General features: G+C 47.6%; 1 protein-coding gene across 1 annotated transcript; it reads left to right on the top strand.

Annotated features, from left to right (window-relative positions):
- Positions 1 to 9,678: 9,678 nt before the first annotated feature.
- Positions 9,679 to 14,935, top strand: FABP1 (fatty acid binding protein 1). Its single transcript, XM_077766658.1, has 4 exons — positions 9,679 to 9,756; positions 11,356 to 11,528; positions 12,840 to 12,932; positions 14,862 to 14,935. The coding sequence occupies exons 1-4, from the start codon at positions 9,690 to 9,692 to the stop codon at positions 14,910 to 14,912; spliced, it is 384 nt and encodes a 127-aa protein (XP_077622784.1). The 5' UTR covers positions 9,679 to 9,689; the 3' UTR covers positions 14,913 to 14,935.
- The last annotated feature ends 581 nt before the right edge of the window (positions 14,936 to 15,516 follow it).

Here is a 15,516-nt window from a genome sequence, read left to right as displayed (position 1 = left end):
GCTTAGTTTTTACTGAGCTGTACTATGTATATGAAACCAGGCAATCCCATCAGGTAAGAGGTTGAGTGACAAGGCAGCCTGAACAAATTCCTCTAAACTATGTTCACCAAGTTTTGGCTGTTTCTGTTGCACTGTCGACATGGATGCTAAGTTTTGCCCTCAGGATTTTAAGGGTACCATGGACATATGACAGTGCACAAACAATCTAGTAGGGACTGAAGAGGGATGGAGAGGAGAGGAGACTGTACAGCATGAACATACACAAATAGCATCATTACATCATTATAGCCACCTTGTTCCTCAGGCACATGTTGACCTTATCTCTGTGCCAGGGACAATGAAAGTCTGGTTGGGGAGACAAGGATGAATGTTTGTACCCTGCTACCTAGCACCTTACCATCCAGAGGGAAAGGAAGACATAAAGCTAGGTGAGGTTGGAAGAGAGTGGTACAAACAGTGAGAGAGGCATGGAAACTCAGTCAGGAGAGTTCAGAGTGAGAAGGGCATACTTCCAGCTGGGAGAAGGAAAAGAGGGAAGAGGTGAGGATGATCTCCCTCTATTACCCACTGGATGGCACTAACACCCTCATGGTCACCAAGGCTGGAGCTTCTCCCCCCATCCATGCACCTACAGTAGACCCCCAAACACTCTCAGTTACAATTAATTACACAATAACATCCAATTCCCACCCAACCGCCTTCTCCCTAGATCACACCCCCCTCGTCCTTTGCCAGAATTTTTATAAAAGTTTCCTAACTCATTTCTCTACCTCCAGATATCTCCCCATCAAGCTGGTCTTTCCTGCTGCCTCCACAGAGTAATCTTCCAAAACCACAATCACACCTCTCCTCTGCTTAAAACTTTTGTTGGCTGTCCATCACCTACCATAGCAGTATCCAAAATGCTGTCACCAGCATATCAGCTTCACTATTTCTTTTTGTCATATCTTCAGGTACCCTTATGCCAGTTTTTTGTCTGTATCTCTCAGCCCCTCACCCTCACTCACCGGTCTGCTCTGTATTTTAGGGACTACAGTCTACAAACTACCGTTTCCAAACTCATTTGCCAGCTGCCCTGTTAGGATCTCAGGCACGGAGATCACCCAATCAGCAGAAAAGTGGAAGTCAGAAGGAGGAGGCAATCTTGCTCAGCAGCAGTTGCTGGACATTCTAAGTGGTTGCTAGTGTGGCAGCAGGAATGCAGTAGCTCTAGATTCCAGCAGCCTGGCTGGAGGCGGCCCCTATCAGTCATTCATGCCTGAGCCGAGGCGATAGCCCTTGATTGCATCCAGCACTGAAGACGCCAGCCACTTCCAACACTGTAGAAGCAAGTGAAGGCCTCTGGAACCCAGCCCAGGGGCATTAATATCCTTGAATCTCCTTTGTTTGGCCGTTCCAGCTCTTCTAAAACCTTGGTGACTAATCCCCTGTATTAAATTTCCTCATTTGAAATACCTAGGGCAATATCTGTTTTCCATACTATTATTTATGTACTATTTTTCTTGAAGTTACTCCTCTTTATTTACAAACTTTTTATTCCTTAAAAACAAACTTACCCTGTCCTAAGCAATAACATCTATGAGGTCCTAAGTTGATGTATATTTTTCAAATCTTTATTAGACTCAATGCATAACTATTAACATAAATATGTCAACATAAAAGTGTTCATCCAGGTACCATCTAAAATCATCTCCTGTGCTGATACATACTCCATTCTGGGTCTATACAGACTCTACTCTGGGGATCCAATCCAGTCTCTCCTTCACTGTCAGGCTGTGGCTTCTGTTTCTGGTCCCCTGTCCCCAGTACACCTACAGAAACTCTTCCCTTTTCCTCTCTACTCTTCTTCCCTGAACCTCATGCTTTGTTCAACAGCACCCTATTTTTCCATGCCTTTTCATGCTTTGTTCTCTATTCATAAAAGTATCTTGACTCCTTCCCTGACCAGAAGATTCCTTCATTCATTAATTCAATCATTCCCTACAGTTTGAAGTTTTTTTTAAAAAGTTTACTTTATTATTTTAAGAGAGAGAGAGAGAGAGCAGGGGAGAGACATAAAGAGAGGGAGAAAGAGAATCTCAATGCTGTCAGTATGGAGCCCGATGTAGGGCTCAAACCCATAAGCTGTGAGATCACCTGAGCCGAAACCAAGAGGTGGATGCTTAACTGACTGAGCCACCGAGGTGCCCCTATTTTGAAGTTTATTCAAACTTCATCCTAGTCAAAAGGCAGCTTAAACTCTCATCGTGCTGCCTACGACACAGTGAGTCCCTTTGTAGATTCAAAAGGTAACCCTCCCCCCAACAAATTTCAGAGTGGGTCAGTGTATGCTGGTTGCGTGAATACTTGAGAAGTAGGTAAATCATCTGATGCCTGTGGCTTTGTTGGGATCGAAGCTGGAGAAAGGCTTCCCAGGAAACCCTGGAGGAGGAAACAGAATGATGTGCATGATCATCATGGAGCACAAGGGGTGTGCTTACAGAGTGACCCATATGGGATATTCCAGTAAAACCAATATAGAAAGAACTACAGATCATACCGTTAGAGAATTAGAATTTAGTGAAATATGCTTTGCACAGCACTTCTCCTGGACACAAAGGCCCAGCAGCTACCTCTGGATCCTTCATTTCTTTGAGTTTTGTCTTCACACACATGGACTATCAGGTTACTTGATCTAGACTAATAGGACATTTCTGAGCCCAGAGTAAGTCAACCATGAATGATTCAAGAAGTCAATGGCATCTGGACTATTGTCCTATCAATATTTTCTAGACACATACTCCATGGAAAGTGCAATGCTAATTAGGAGAATTTTCAGGAAAGTAAGCAAGCTATACCTTTAAAAATTATAATATGGAAAAAATAAAAGTAAAAAATATAAGCTTTGGAATCCAACAGACTGGGTTCATGTTACTACTTAGCAACTTCTTATTTGGTAACTAGAAGCAGTTACTAACCTCTTTGTACTTTAGCTTTCTCATCTGAAAAATAGGAATAATAACACTTAGCTTATAGTATTGTTCTGAGAATTTGATGAGATAGTACAGAAAACCTATGTACTTCATGTTAGGTTAATAGAAGCTGCTATTTTATCACTATTAATGCAATAGAATTAAGGGAATGGATTAAAAATTGCCATTGGGGACTTTAGTCTAGGGGAGCAGAGAAAGCAGAGACCTCAGGAGGGCTGTGTGGTGGGGGGATGTGCAGCTGAGCCTCGGGGGTGGGAGGGGGGTTTCAGCAGAGTGGCTGTCCCCGCTCTGAAGGCCTGGTGACTCATGGCTCTGAAGCAGAGAGAATGCAGAGTTGCAGGGCAGAGGTGACGGGCTGGCAAGCTTTCTATTTGAAGTGTCAGGCTGACTTTGAGGCCAACTGGACTAGCTTTCAACCCTCGGAGGGCAAGGGACACAAGGACACAGGGACACAGGACAAGCAAACACTATTAGCTTCACAGCCAAAATAGGAACCTAAGAAACAAGACTTACAGAGAAGTCTTGAGCTCTTTCTTGATTACACCAGCTTACAAATCATCCCCATTGCCTGCCACAAAATCCACAGGACTTTCTACTCTGCTGTGTCACAGTAAAGGAGAAGTCACAGGGTGGGGGAAGGGAGGGTGGCTTAAATACATCATAGGAAGGTCTCCTTTTCTACAAGGATATTCCTAAAAGTTGTAAAGGGAAGTTGTGTTAAGTAGACTTTTCGATGCAATCTGTGTAGGGTGATTCTTTTAACAGTGCAAACCACCACCCACAATATTTGTTTATCGTATTTGCCCTTTGGGTCCCCACTGGGTTCTTCAAGCAGGCAGATGTCTAAAAATGCCAAGGATATTGGATGGTTTTAAGGCAGATTCCATTCTAAGTACTGGACAGTCATTTACACAGGGTTCTTTAAGGAAATGCAATGACCGAGACAGAATAAGCATATGAAAAGCTTAAGGAATGGCTTTTAGGACCACCTCAGCTTCGTGGCTTAGTTGGTTAGGGTAAGCATCCGACTCTTGATTTTGTTTAAGATCTCTGTGCTGTCAGCATTGGAGCCTGCTTGGAATTCTCTCTCTCCCTCTCTCTGACTCTTCCTTGCTTGCTCTGTCTCTCAAAATAAATAAATAAACTTTAAAAAAAAAAGAATATCTTTTAAAGTTTTTTCATTGAAAGCTATGCCTACTGAAATCCCACCAAAAGAATTTAAGACAGCACATAATAAAAATCACGAGACTTCCAGGTCCCACCAGATGGCCAACTGAGCCGATGTAAACTCTTCCTTCAGCATGGTGAATATGCTCAAGCCAAACCCTAACGGTCTTTCAGATATATAGCTGATGTCACAAAAAGAAAGAAAGAAAGAAACATCCCCAGGTTCTGTGAGCACAGAGGGAACACAAAGAGCAGGAAGCAGTTTGATGAGGCTGGGGCACCTGGGGAGGTGTCCAGACTTGGAAATAAGCCTGCTTGGCCAAGAGTGTGGGTTCCCATGCCCTCAGGAGCAGGAGATGGGGCGTTGGGCTTGTAAAATACACAAACTAGGAACCAAGATGGCTGCTAAGGTTGGAAGACACTACGTACCAGCCCAGGGAGATGGGAAGGAGCTTGTCTCCAAGTCAAGAGGTAAACATAAAAATTGGTCCTGGACTAGAGATACCACTGAGATGCTTGGAAAAGCCAGTGCAAAATGCTCTGATCCCCTCTGACAGGAACTTCATGGTCCTGAAGGACTTGGCAGTTTATACAGAGCTTTCACAAGGCAGACAATGCCATGGTCATTTAACAGAAAAAGAAGTGAAGGGTCCATAAGGCTGAGTGACTTGTCCAGGATCACACATCAGGGAGAGAAATCTGGGCCCAAATCCAAGTCCTTCCCCTCCACAACCGTGCCTGTCGCAGAAGTATGGGCAGCTCAGGGCACCTCCTGAAACACCCAGGAAATGGGCAGCCTGGCACTGTGGACACCCTGGGATCAGATACAACTGTAGAGGTGCCTGGCTTAAAATGAATGCCAATCATATTCTGGCCACCAAGAGGCACATCTCCCCTTCTCCCATGCCTTCACACTGTTCATCTGAGTAGGGAGCATGAGGAGAAGGGATGTCTAGTGGGAACTGGGGAGGCATTACAGTTTGGGGGCTGAAAAATCACACATGGCTCCCATGGAGTGAGAACCTTTTTTTTTTTTTTCTCAAAAACCACTTGAACTTTGTCATTGCAATTAAGCTTATCTCTTCTTGTGTTTGTTTAGCTTGTGGGTAGGGGATGTCATAACCCTCTCCAATTTTATGGAAAGCCACTTACAAGTGTTAGATTTTGAAATGGCCATTAACCTCCTTGGCCTGAAGACTCACTAAAAAAAAAAAATTGGGGGTGGGGGTCAAAGGAGGCCATTGCAGATTGCCTGAGAAGGCCCTCTCTGAGATCTTCGGGAGACAAGAGGTCCTGGTCTCGTCTGTCAGGCTGTCTATTTGCTGCAAGAGCTGGTGGGTATTAATAACTGCTGTGCCAGTCCATTGACCAGCCTCTGAGTGAATCGTGCCCAGGTGCTGCCTGGCCTGGGTAGGGAGGAAGTACAGAAGCAGGCAGAAGGGTCTGGAAAGGGTCAGACACCAGAAAAGGGGTTCCTACCCCAGGCTTCCTGAGAGGGCTCTGGGATGAGTGCTAACTTCCCTCAAGGAGAGAAATTCATGACCTTCCTTCCTGTTCTCCACCTTAGATCCTGTAGAACAGCACTATGGGGTGTGTCATTTGACATCCATGGTTAAGGGGAGAGGGTCTAGATATTGATCCAGATATCCCTTTATCTGAGGAGAGATGCTGGGCAGCCAGTGGTGGCACAAGAGAGAGTGGGGTATCTAGGGCACTGCCAGGAGATCCTCCCAGATGGAGCGCTTAATGCCTAGGGGAAGAGAGTTTAAATGGCCTCATCATTGCCATTTCCTTAGTGATTGTTCCATTGGCTTTGGACTATAGAGATCCTATCTCCCCACTGATGCAAATGTTTACTGATTTGCTTCTTGATAAATGTTTGAAAAGTTCTTTGGGTAGGTGGCAGGTGAGGTGGGTGGGTGAGGTCTCAGGTAGGACTTGAATTTAGTCAGGCGCTCAGTCACTATGGCCATTAGACAGACACCACTAGCCATTAGCTAGTGGATATTATCCTACATCACCCAGATGTCATCTCAGATCACATGGCAGTCTGGAATTTGGATAAAATTAGATTAAATTCCCCTAAAGGCCTCGCTAAGGTTCCTGGGGATCCTTGAAGGGACCATACTCCCATAGACACTCTGCTCTCTAATACAGACAGTCCCTGACTTATGTTCACCTTGGGAGTTTTTGAGTTTACAATAGTGTGAAAGTGATCCTCATTCAGTAGAACCCATACTTTGTAAATTTTGAGGTTTCGCCAGGCTGGTGATATGCAATACCATCATCTGTTGTGATGCTGGGCAGCGACGATGAGCCTTGGCTCCGTCTGCCACGTGATTGCGAGAGTAAACAGTCAATACACTTACAGCCATTCTGTGCCCATGCAAACTCTGTTTTTCACTTTCAGTACAGTAATCAATAAAATACATGGGATGTTCAATACTACATTATATAATAGGCTTTGTGTTAGATGATTTTGCCCAGCTGTAGGCTAGTGTCAGCATCCTGAGCACGGGTAAGGTAGGCTGGGCTAAGCTATGGTGTTCAGGAGGTTAGGTGTATTAGATGCATTTTCAACTCACAATGTGTTTATTGGGACATAACGCCATGGTAAGTTGTGAAAGCTGTATACTATTTCAGGTGTACTGTTTCAACTCCACCCTATCAATCTGGAAATGAAGCTCAGCCCTTCGTCATTCTCTATTTGTACATGTATTGATTTATGAATTATAATTTACTGAAGCATTTGAGATAGCGGGAGAGGGAATTAAAGAAAGATGGATAGAGACTCACTTTGTGGCCGATGAGCAGCTTCAAATTCAACATTAGCTTTTCCTGGAAGCTCTTAGTGCCTCATTGCCACTGGGGGTGTCTTCATGACTCATCACCCCACACCCACTCAGTGGTTCCCCTCCTTTCTGCCTGCTGCACTGCTCTCTTCCTTTCCCTGATGTCCAGGTGAGAGAAAGAAGACACAACTGGTTCTCTCCCTGGGTCCTGCACAGCCCAGCAGCCCTTCCCCATCACTACCTTAGCCCTGGCTGACCACAGATTGTAGATTTCACATTTCACTCACTCTCTCTCCCAAGCAGCTTCTTTAGCTGTGCGCGCACACACACACACACACACACACACACACAGAGTTTCCTATCAGAGAGGAATTCCAACGCTAATTGTTAAGACAATGGATTTTTGACTTCTTTACATATACATATATACAATAAAAAGTTATTGTCCCACATGGAGGAGATTAGGGTCTAATATGGGCACCCTCAATACAATGAGACATATCAAAAGGTACACAATCAAGGTTCAAACAAGATGAGAGGATGTTCCCATCATCCTGTGAGCCACTCTCTCACTGCCAGCTAGGTGCAAGGGCATTTGCGGTGGCTAAAAATGACTGTGAATTCTGGACATACAAGCCTGCTCAGTGTTTGCCAGGGACCGTCCTGACCTGTGGCCCGGAAAGCACTTTGTGTCCTGGGCACTGTCAGAGGAGGAAGGCCAAGCAGGGAGGGCAGAGTCGAGCACCCAGCTGCACTGGAGGGAGAGGCTGACTGGTGCTAGGATCCACATGACAGCAGGCAACCAGTGCTCTTTGCCCATGCCACTGAGAGGGGAGTGATCTCTCCACAGCAGGGCATATGCCGTGCCACCTGTCAGGGATGCCGGAGGAGGGCTTTGACATTGAGCACGTGGGTGGACGAGGAGGCTTCTCAGGTACTTTGCCAGATCACCATGTCTAAGATTCTGGAGGTGTCGGAGAGTATGAGGAAGTTGGAGATACCAGAGCACGCCTCTACTGTGGGCTGACGCACTTGAATGAGTGTTGTGTTCCTCCTCAGACTTGTCTTCCTGCAGTGTCACCGTCCCCCTCATGAGCCCTCATCCACTCATCTGTCCCCTGACTCACCTACAAGCAGAACCCGAGGGCTGCTGGGCCTCCAGAGCAGAACCCCCAGGAGCCCAGAGTTGGCAGGTGGGTAAGGGAGCATGTAGGCATCCTAGGGGTCGTGCTGCCGGTGAGAGCAGACAGGATCCCCTGGCAGGGGAGAGCACTTCCAGGAAACAGAGAGCTCCAGCTGCAATCTCCTGCCATCTTCCCCGGTGCAGGCTGGAATGGCAGAGCAGGACTGCAGAGGAAGGAGAAAGGATGGGCAAGGATGGGAAGAGAGTGGTTGGCTCTCAGGCCTGGGGTCACGTGGTGCCAGCCCTGTTCACCTCCTCTCACCCTGCAGTCTTATCTAGGCATACATGCCCAGTTAGACACACACACACACACACCCTGATCCTGGCTGCCCAGCCCCAGGGTTTCAGTGATTTGAGGGCACATGCCAACCTGACTACTCTACATTTCTCATTTTCCTTTCACCGGAAGACCCATGGCCTCATTATTCTTTGATGGGTTTTGTTTGCTGACCCATAATAAATGGGATACTTGCTATGTGCCAGATATTGGGAATACGAAGGAAGAAATGAAAAAGAATACATGGAGAAATAATCCCAGTAGGATTTGGATCATAGGTATTTGTGAGGTGCTCTAGGAGCCCAGATGGTTTATAGAGGAGCTGAACAGGTAGAGGTGAGGGACGAGCAGAGTCTCAGTGGGAAAGCAAACTAGGGCATGGGCACCCTCACACGTTCAGTTGCCCCAGCACGTGCTACCTGCTTTCTTTCTCCTACCTTGTCTCTGCCTAGTAAAATGCATCTCAATTTCCACACACCCCATTTCAATAGTTCCCACTTGCCCTTCAGTATGTAGTATTTTGACATCTTTAAATGAAGACTGATGTGGACGGTGCAGAGCTTATAATTAGCAAGAGGATTCCCAGAACACAAAATAGCTCTAAGGGCTTATGACAACTTTGTAAAAATTAAGTTTGTGTAATGATAAAAATGGAAGTGATCATAAGGTATGTAAATAAGAGGAAGGTTTTATTGTTCTTTTTGTTTTTATTATTAGAGAGAGAGAGAGAGGGTGCAAGTGAGTGAGAGCAGGGAGAGAAAGAGAAGGTGGGACTTGAACTCACGAACCCTCAGATCATGACCTGAACCAAAGTCAGACCCTTAATGACTGAGCCACCCAGACGCCCAATAAGGTCAAGTTTTGAGTTTAAAGGAATTCTTTGGTATTTTTCTGTGTGTCTAAATCTCAACACACACATGTATATGCACACATATACATATATATAGATATATACCTATGCACACAGGCACATACATGTGTGTACAGATATGTAACAGAAGCTTGCATTTAATGGAGGATTACCACATTAAAGTTTGCAGGGACTTAGGGCTTTGCATGTGATTGACATCGACTAATGTTTGCTGAATTAGAGCAAACCACTGCTGTGCCCATCCTGTTTTTTTATCGTTGACCATTGCTCTTAGCAGTTAATGTTTGAACCTGGCCATAAAGGAGTCGACAGCTGCTGACCTATGGCCAACATTAGAAGCGGAAGGAGCCCCCTATAAATCAGCCCATGCTGGACATCCCAGCCCGCAGAGCTGCAGATCAGCTGTGGAGGGAAACTTGTCGCCACCATGAACTTCTCCGGCAAGTACCAACTACAGAGCCAGGAAAACTTTGAGGCCTTCATGAAGGCAGTCGGTGAGTGCTGGGCTGGACGCCAACGCTGGGGGTCATGGCATTGAGGGTCTGGCCCTGCCAGGGTTCTCGATGAATCAGGGTCTCAATGCTGGAATGGGAGGAAAGGCTCTGCACAGGCCAGAAGCCATGTGATGCATCCTTGGCAGTGATTTGCAGCTTGTGCTCGTATCCCTCACTGGACGAGGCTACTTCACAGGCAAGTGGGAAGCACTGAGTTAGGTGCTGATCTGGATTGAAGCAATCTCTTCTGGTACCTCACCGTGTGAGCCTGCTCATTCATTCATTCATTGTCCTAACAAACATTGATTCAAGTCCAACCACATGCTGAGTACTGTGTTGGATGGATACCAGGGAGACAGATAACAATGAGCCACATTCCCAAGGCACAGTTTAGAGAGAGAAAAAGAGAAGAAATAGATGCAATAAAGTATCCCCAAATGCGTACTGAGCGCTGGCTCACTGCTAGGCACCATGTTAAGCCCTTAACATGTAATAAATCCTCACCAAAAATCTCTAAGTTGGGTACTAGTATTTTTCCCATTTCACAGTCAAGACAGCTGAGGCCTAAAAAGGTTAAGTAATCTCGACCAAGGCCATGCAGGCAGGAAGTGTTTGCCTTGGTATTTGAAGTAGATTCTGGTTCCAGAGACTCAACTTTAAACCCCTGTGACCCCCAGAGTCATGTGCAGAAAGATGAGGCTCTCACGGGAGGGCATGGACAGAAGACTTGGTGGTGGTGAAGGTGAGCCTAAGCTGGGCCTTGGAAGATGAGCGAGTGTCCCCTAGGGGACAGGGGGATGAGAGTGTGCTCCAGGCAGCAGGAACCTTCTAAGGAAAGGGCCGATGTGACAAAGAAGGGTGCCCAGGGGGGCAGGGCAGGGAAGACTGAAGGCAGAAGAGGAGGACCTTCAGGGCTAGCCGAGGGCTAGGCTCTTCTCCTATAGGGTGTCATGCCGTCTCTATTTCGAATCCCATACTTGGCCCCTACAGGACCCTCTACCTGCACTGAAAGTGCACTTGGACCTCAACTCATGTAACAGTGTAGATATGACCTGAAATCTGTGAAGCTCTGTCCCAGGACAAGGGACTCCCACAGCGTCTTCCTCAAGAGCCTTGAAGCAGAGGCCGAGGCAGGGGTAGGTGGACGGAGGCTCTGCGGGCACAGCCCCAGCTTGGGAGTGTTGCCCCGGTACCTTATTCGTAGCCAGTCTTCTCACTCTCAGGAGGGACCTGGCTCAGAAAATGAACTGTGTGGTCGGTCTGGGTGTGGAGAATGACATGCTGACACTCAGAGAGCAAAGTCTGGCGTGAGGAGGGAGGGCGAGCGAGAACCAGGGCGCTCACTAGAGGACAGGGTCTGCAGGACACAGGAGTGTCTTCTTTATAACCCTCCTGGCAAAACAGGGGACTGCCAGGTCAGGCCCAGGCAGGCCACCGACCTTTCCTTTCAGAGGTCGGCCCATGTTGCTCACAGGACTTGGTTTGTGCCTGTGCCCTCTGGGGAGACACGGCGCCTCCCTCCCTGCCCCACGCCACACATTTTCTCTGTGGCCATCGCCTTGCAACTGCCGTCTCTGAACCTCAGATGGTTTCCGCCAGGTCTACCGGACGAACTCATCCAGAAGGGGAAGGACATCAAGGGGGTGTCGGAAATCGTGCAGAACGGGAAGCACTTCAAGCTCACCATCACCACCGGGTCCAAAGTGATCCAAAATGAGTTCACTCTGGGCGAGGAGTGTGAGCTGGAGACCATGACTGGGGAGAAGGTCAAGGTAGGAGGTGCCCCCTCGAGTCGCCCTCTGTTTCTGGAACTTTCCCTGGAACCTGGCCGCAGGGCTTCATCCCACCAGGCCCCCGCCTCATAGTCCCCACCACGGATACCTTATCTCCGAACCCACTTTGGGGCTGGGAGGCAGAAAGACAAGACAGCTCCAGGGAGGAAGCTCTAAAGAAGCCCTTCCAGTATTCCTGTGACTGTGTGGGTGCTCTGGCTCAAGAATCCAAGCTCTCCCATGTGAAGGATATGGGGGACCAGTCATGGGTTCTCCCAGGACCAACAGTGGACAAGCAGGAATCAGTGAAAAACCCTAAGCAGAGCTGTGACGTCATCCTTGAGCCCAAACTAAACTGGCCTTGCTGAGCCTAGAGCTGCTGGTCATGAGGAGAGACTTCCTGGAGGAGGTGCTGGCAACATCAAGAATACCAGAATGCCAAGACCCCAGGCAGGCCCTCAGACTGAGGCTTTAGAAGTCCTTGGGCCCCGGGCCTCAGCTACCTCATCTGTAAAATGGGCATAGACACCCTTTTTACCTCTTCTGATGGCCTCTCCTTTCTGCTTCTCCACATAGGACATTAGAGGTCAGGAAATCTGTAACAGGAAATTCTCTCAATAGGCCTGTAGCAAGGGGCAAGCTCTCATGGGTTTTACCACAGCCTTTTTCCAACTGTCCATTTTGGAGGCAACTTTTTTATTTTGGCCAGAGTCTTCTGTTACCTGCTGGGTTTCTGTTGCCTCCTCCTGGATGCATAAGGCTTAAAAAAGAGACCACCATAGAAAATATAAATATGCCAGAAGGAATACACACCAGAGCTAAATATGTGTTTTCCCAACTGGCCAGTATTTGGAATTTTGCTACTACCTCTGTGCATCAGCTTGGAGAATTGGTACTTAACTAATTTTATTTTAGTGCTTGTAGTTGAGACCACTTCAATGTCCTATGCTCATTTCTAGTTCAATTAAAAGTTAAGAGACAGATGGAGACAGAGCATGAGTGGGGGAGGGGCAGAGAGAGAAGAAGACACAGAATCCGAAGCAGGCTCCAGGCTCCAAGCTGCCAGCACAGAGCGCATTGCGGGGCTCAAACCCATGAACTGTAAGATCACGACCTGAGCCGAAGTCAGACACTTAAGTGACCGAGCCATCCAGGGGCCCCTTCTTTAGCTTTTAAATGCAGCTCCCATTTTTAAAGCCAGAGAACCAGGGGGTGTGAGTGGTTTAGGTTGCTGTAAGCAGAGAGCCACGCAGGGGAGCCAGCCTCATGAGTGAGATGTTCCTCACAGGTCATCTCTTCTGTCCCTTGCAGGCAGTGGTTCAGATGGAAGGTGACAATAAGCTGGTGACAACTTTCAAAGGCATCAAGTCTGTGACCGAACTCAACGGCGACATAATCACCAACGTAAGTTGGCACTCTGAACTTGTGGTTCCCGGTGCTTGAGGGGAGGGGAGAGGTAGAGTGGGGAACAGCTCTGTCATCTTCCCTGTTATCAGTCTGTGCTAGCACTTACTGAGGACCCACTATGTACCAGGCGGTTTACACACATTATCTTCCCAACAACCCTGAGTTTTCTAAGTGGGGAAACTGAGTCAACAAAAAACCAGGGAATGGCAGAACTAGGGTTCCTTTGATTGGGGCCTGTCACACAGGGCCGTCCTCCACAGTTGTACACTGCACAACCCTACAGGGGGCCACTCCCATTATAGATGGTGTAGACTTGTATTCTTATTACCATCTTGAAGTGGTAAGTTAGCCATTTTGTTCTGACAAAACGAGTGCCGTGTATTTGGACAGTTTCCCAGCAGATAGGAGTATGGCATCTTGAGGAAGGGCTGCCCTTTTTTATTTCACCAAAACCCCCATACGTGTTGGCGGCAGCTCCCGGCTGGTGCTTCCCCACCTCTCCTGAGTTCCTTCAGGCTGCCCTTCCATCCCCACTTTCCAGGTCAGGGTCAACCACTCCAGCCTCCCGCTCTTCCTTCTCTCCTCATTGCTATCTCACTTCTTCCATCCATACTGAAAAGGGACGGGAAACAAGAGGCGCTTAGTAGGACAGACACCGTTCACACAGAGCCACCAGCGTGGCCCACCTTTCTCAGTCTCCGCTGGGATGGGGCCACAAGACTTGCCCACAGGCATTTACAAGGAGAATCACATTCACAGCAGCTTTATGGTAGCTTATCAGAGTGGCACACACTAGTTGTGTAGCCATCCCCGGTGCCTGATGGCCGGCCACGTCCTATCCCCGATTTGGAGGTGAATAGTGCAGTGTTTCTGCTGCAGTTNCGAGATCATGACCTAAGCGAAAGTCGGACGCTTAACCGACTAAGCCACCCAGGCGCCCCTCCTCTGGCTCTTCTTTGCTTTGAGGAGTAACAGAAGGCAGAACGCTGCGCAAGGGGTCTGTTGCACCCCTGTTCAAGTGGGAAAAATCCCTCAACTAGAGAGTCAACCAGGAAACATGCAGTCCCACCCCTGCTGGGCACATTCACAGCACATCAGGAAAGTACCAGCAGGAGGAAGGGAGATGAGCCTGAACTCAGTTCCGGCCAAAGCCCCTCGATAGGCTTTTTTTGTACTTTGATATGCATTTGATAGCTCCCCTAATCTTTCCCTCTGCCACGAGGGAGGCAGGATGAGGGATTTAATTGACAGGTTGACCTATCCAAGGTCATCCAGCTAATGAACTGTAGAACGAGGGTTCGAACCTAGTTCTTTCCTTTCTATTCCATTGCTGCTGAAGTTAAGGGGCTCCTTTGCAACCCCGGTGACATTACCCCGTGTCATTGTCACAGACTTGTATAAGAGAACCAGGGGGAAGCATGGGTGGTGGGGTTGTGCGGGAGAAAGGAAAGTCCCTCAAAAATTAAAAAACTGATTAATCCGATGGTCCAACGCTTTTATACACTTCTGGTTCTTTGAGAGGAAAATTTTGCACTACCTGCTATGTTCCAGGCTAGGTGCCTACGTGTTTCCACGTATGTGTGCTCTTGGTCCTCAGCATGTGTTTGGTACATAGTAGGCACTCAGTGAAACTGAGAAATTGGACTGGAATGGACTCATTTGGATGGTCTTGCTCTGACTGCCATTGATATAGAAAGGAATTCACTAAATGACAGGGCAAGTCTCTACACAAGGAAATGAAGTGACCCAGATCTAGCATGGGATTTTAGAAAAGATTGCCACCTCTCCCTCTGGTCCTATAGAAAACAGAAAAAACTTCGGGTCGTTTCTTATGCTAGCATATTTGGGATGATTCTGTAGCCTTAACTACCTTGTGCACTCCACATCAGAAGAACATTTTGTGATTTTTTTTTTTTTTACTTTCAGACCATGACATTGAATGACATTGTCTTCAAGAGAATCAGCAAGAGAATTTAGACGAGTCTGCATTTCATATTCTTTTACTGTGTAAAATTAATGTAATAAAGTGAACTTTGTTTTAAAAAAAAAAGAAGTCTTTTCTTCTCGATTGATGGTGCTGTGAGTATCAATGTGCACTGACCCACCTAAATCTTCGTAAATCTTGATGATCTGCATGTTCCATCCTGCTGGGCCAGGTCTGAAGGATGGCTCTCACCCTGAAAGCAGCCCCTACGCTGCCCACACAGGTGACCCTACACGGAACCCAAGATGTGGCTGGATCTGTATGGCAGCCCTGGAATGATGTTCCTGGTCAGCTATACAGGCAGGGAGCCAGAGCAAGAGGGTGTGCTGGCTCCCTATAGGGACAGAGGACAGGAATACCAGGCAGGCACCCACCAGGGGACATGAACTGAAAGACTGGGCTCCGACCCACCAAATGAACAATTCACTCTCCTGGAGGGGTGCTGATAGAGGAGCTTAGCAGGAGGCACCAAGTGGGCAGAGGAAGGTCAGGTGGAAATTCCCCCCATGCTACGGGTGGTGGGAGAATGTGGAAAAAGCATTTCTCTGAACAGCACTTTGTATCAGGCTCCAGTAGCTGTTATAGGTTGAGTTGCAC

The sequence above is a fragment of the Crocuta crocuta genome, unplaced genomic scaffold (assembly GCF_008692635.1).
Source record: "Crocuta crocuta isolate KB4526 unplaced genomic scaffold, BGI_CrCroc_1.0 scaffold275, whole genome shotgun sequence".
NCBI classification, from domain to species: Eukaryota; Metazoa; Chordata; class Mammalia; order Carnivora; family Hyaenidae; genus Crocuta; species Crocuta crocuta.
This window is presented reverse-complemented; position numbering and strand designations above follow the sequence as displayed.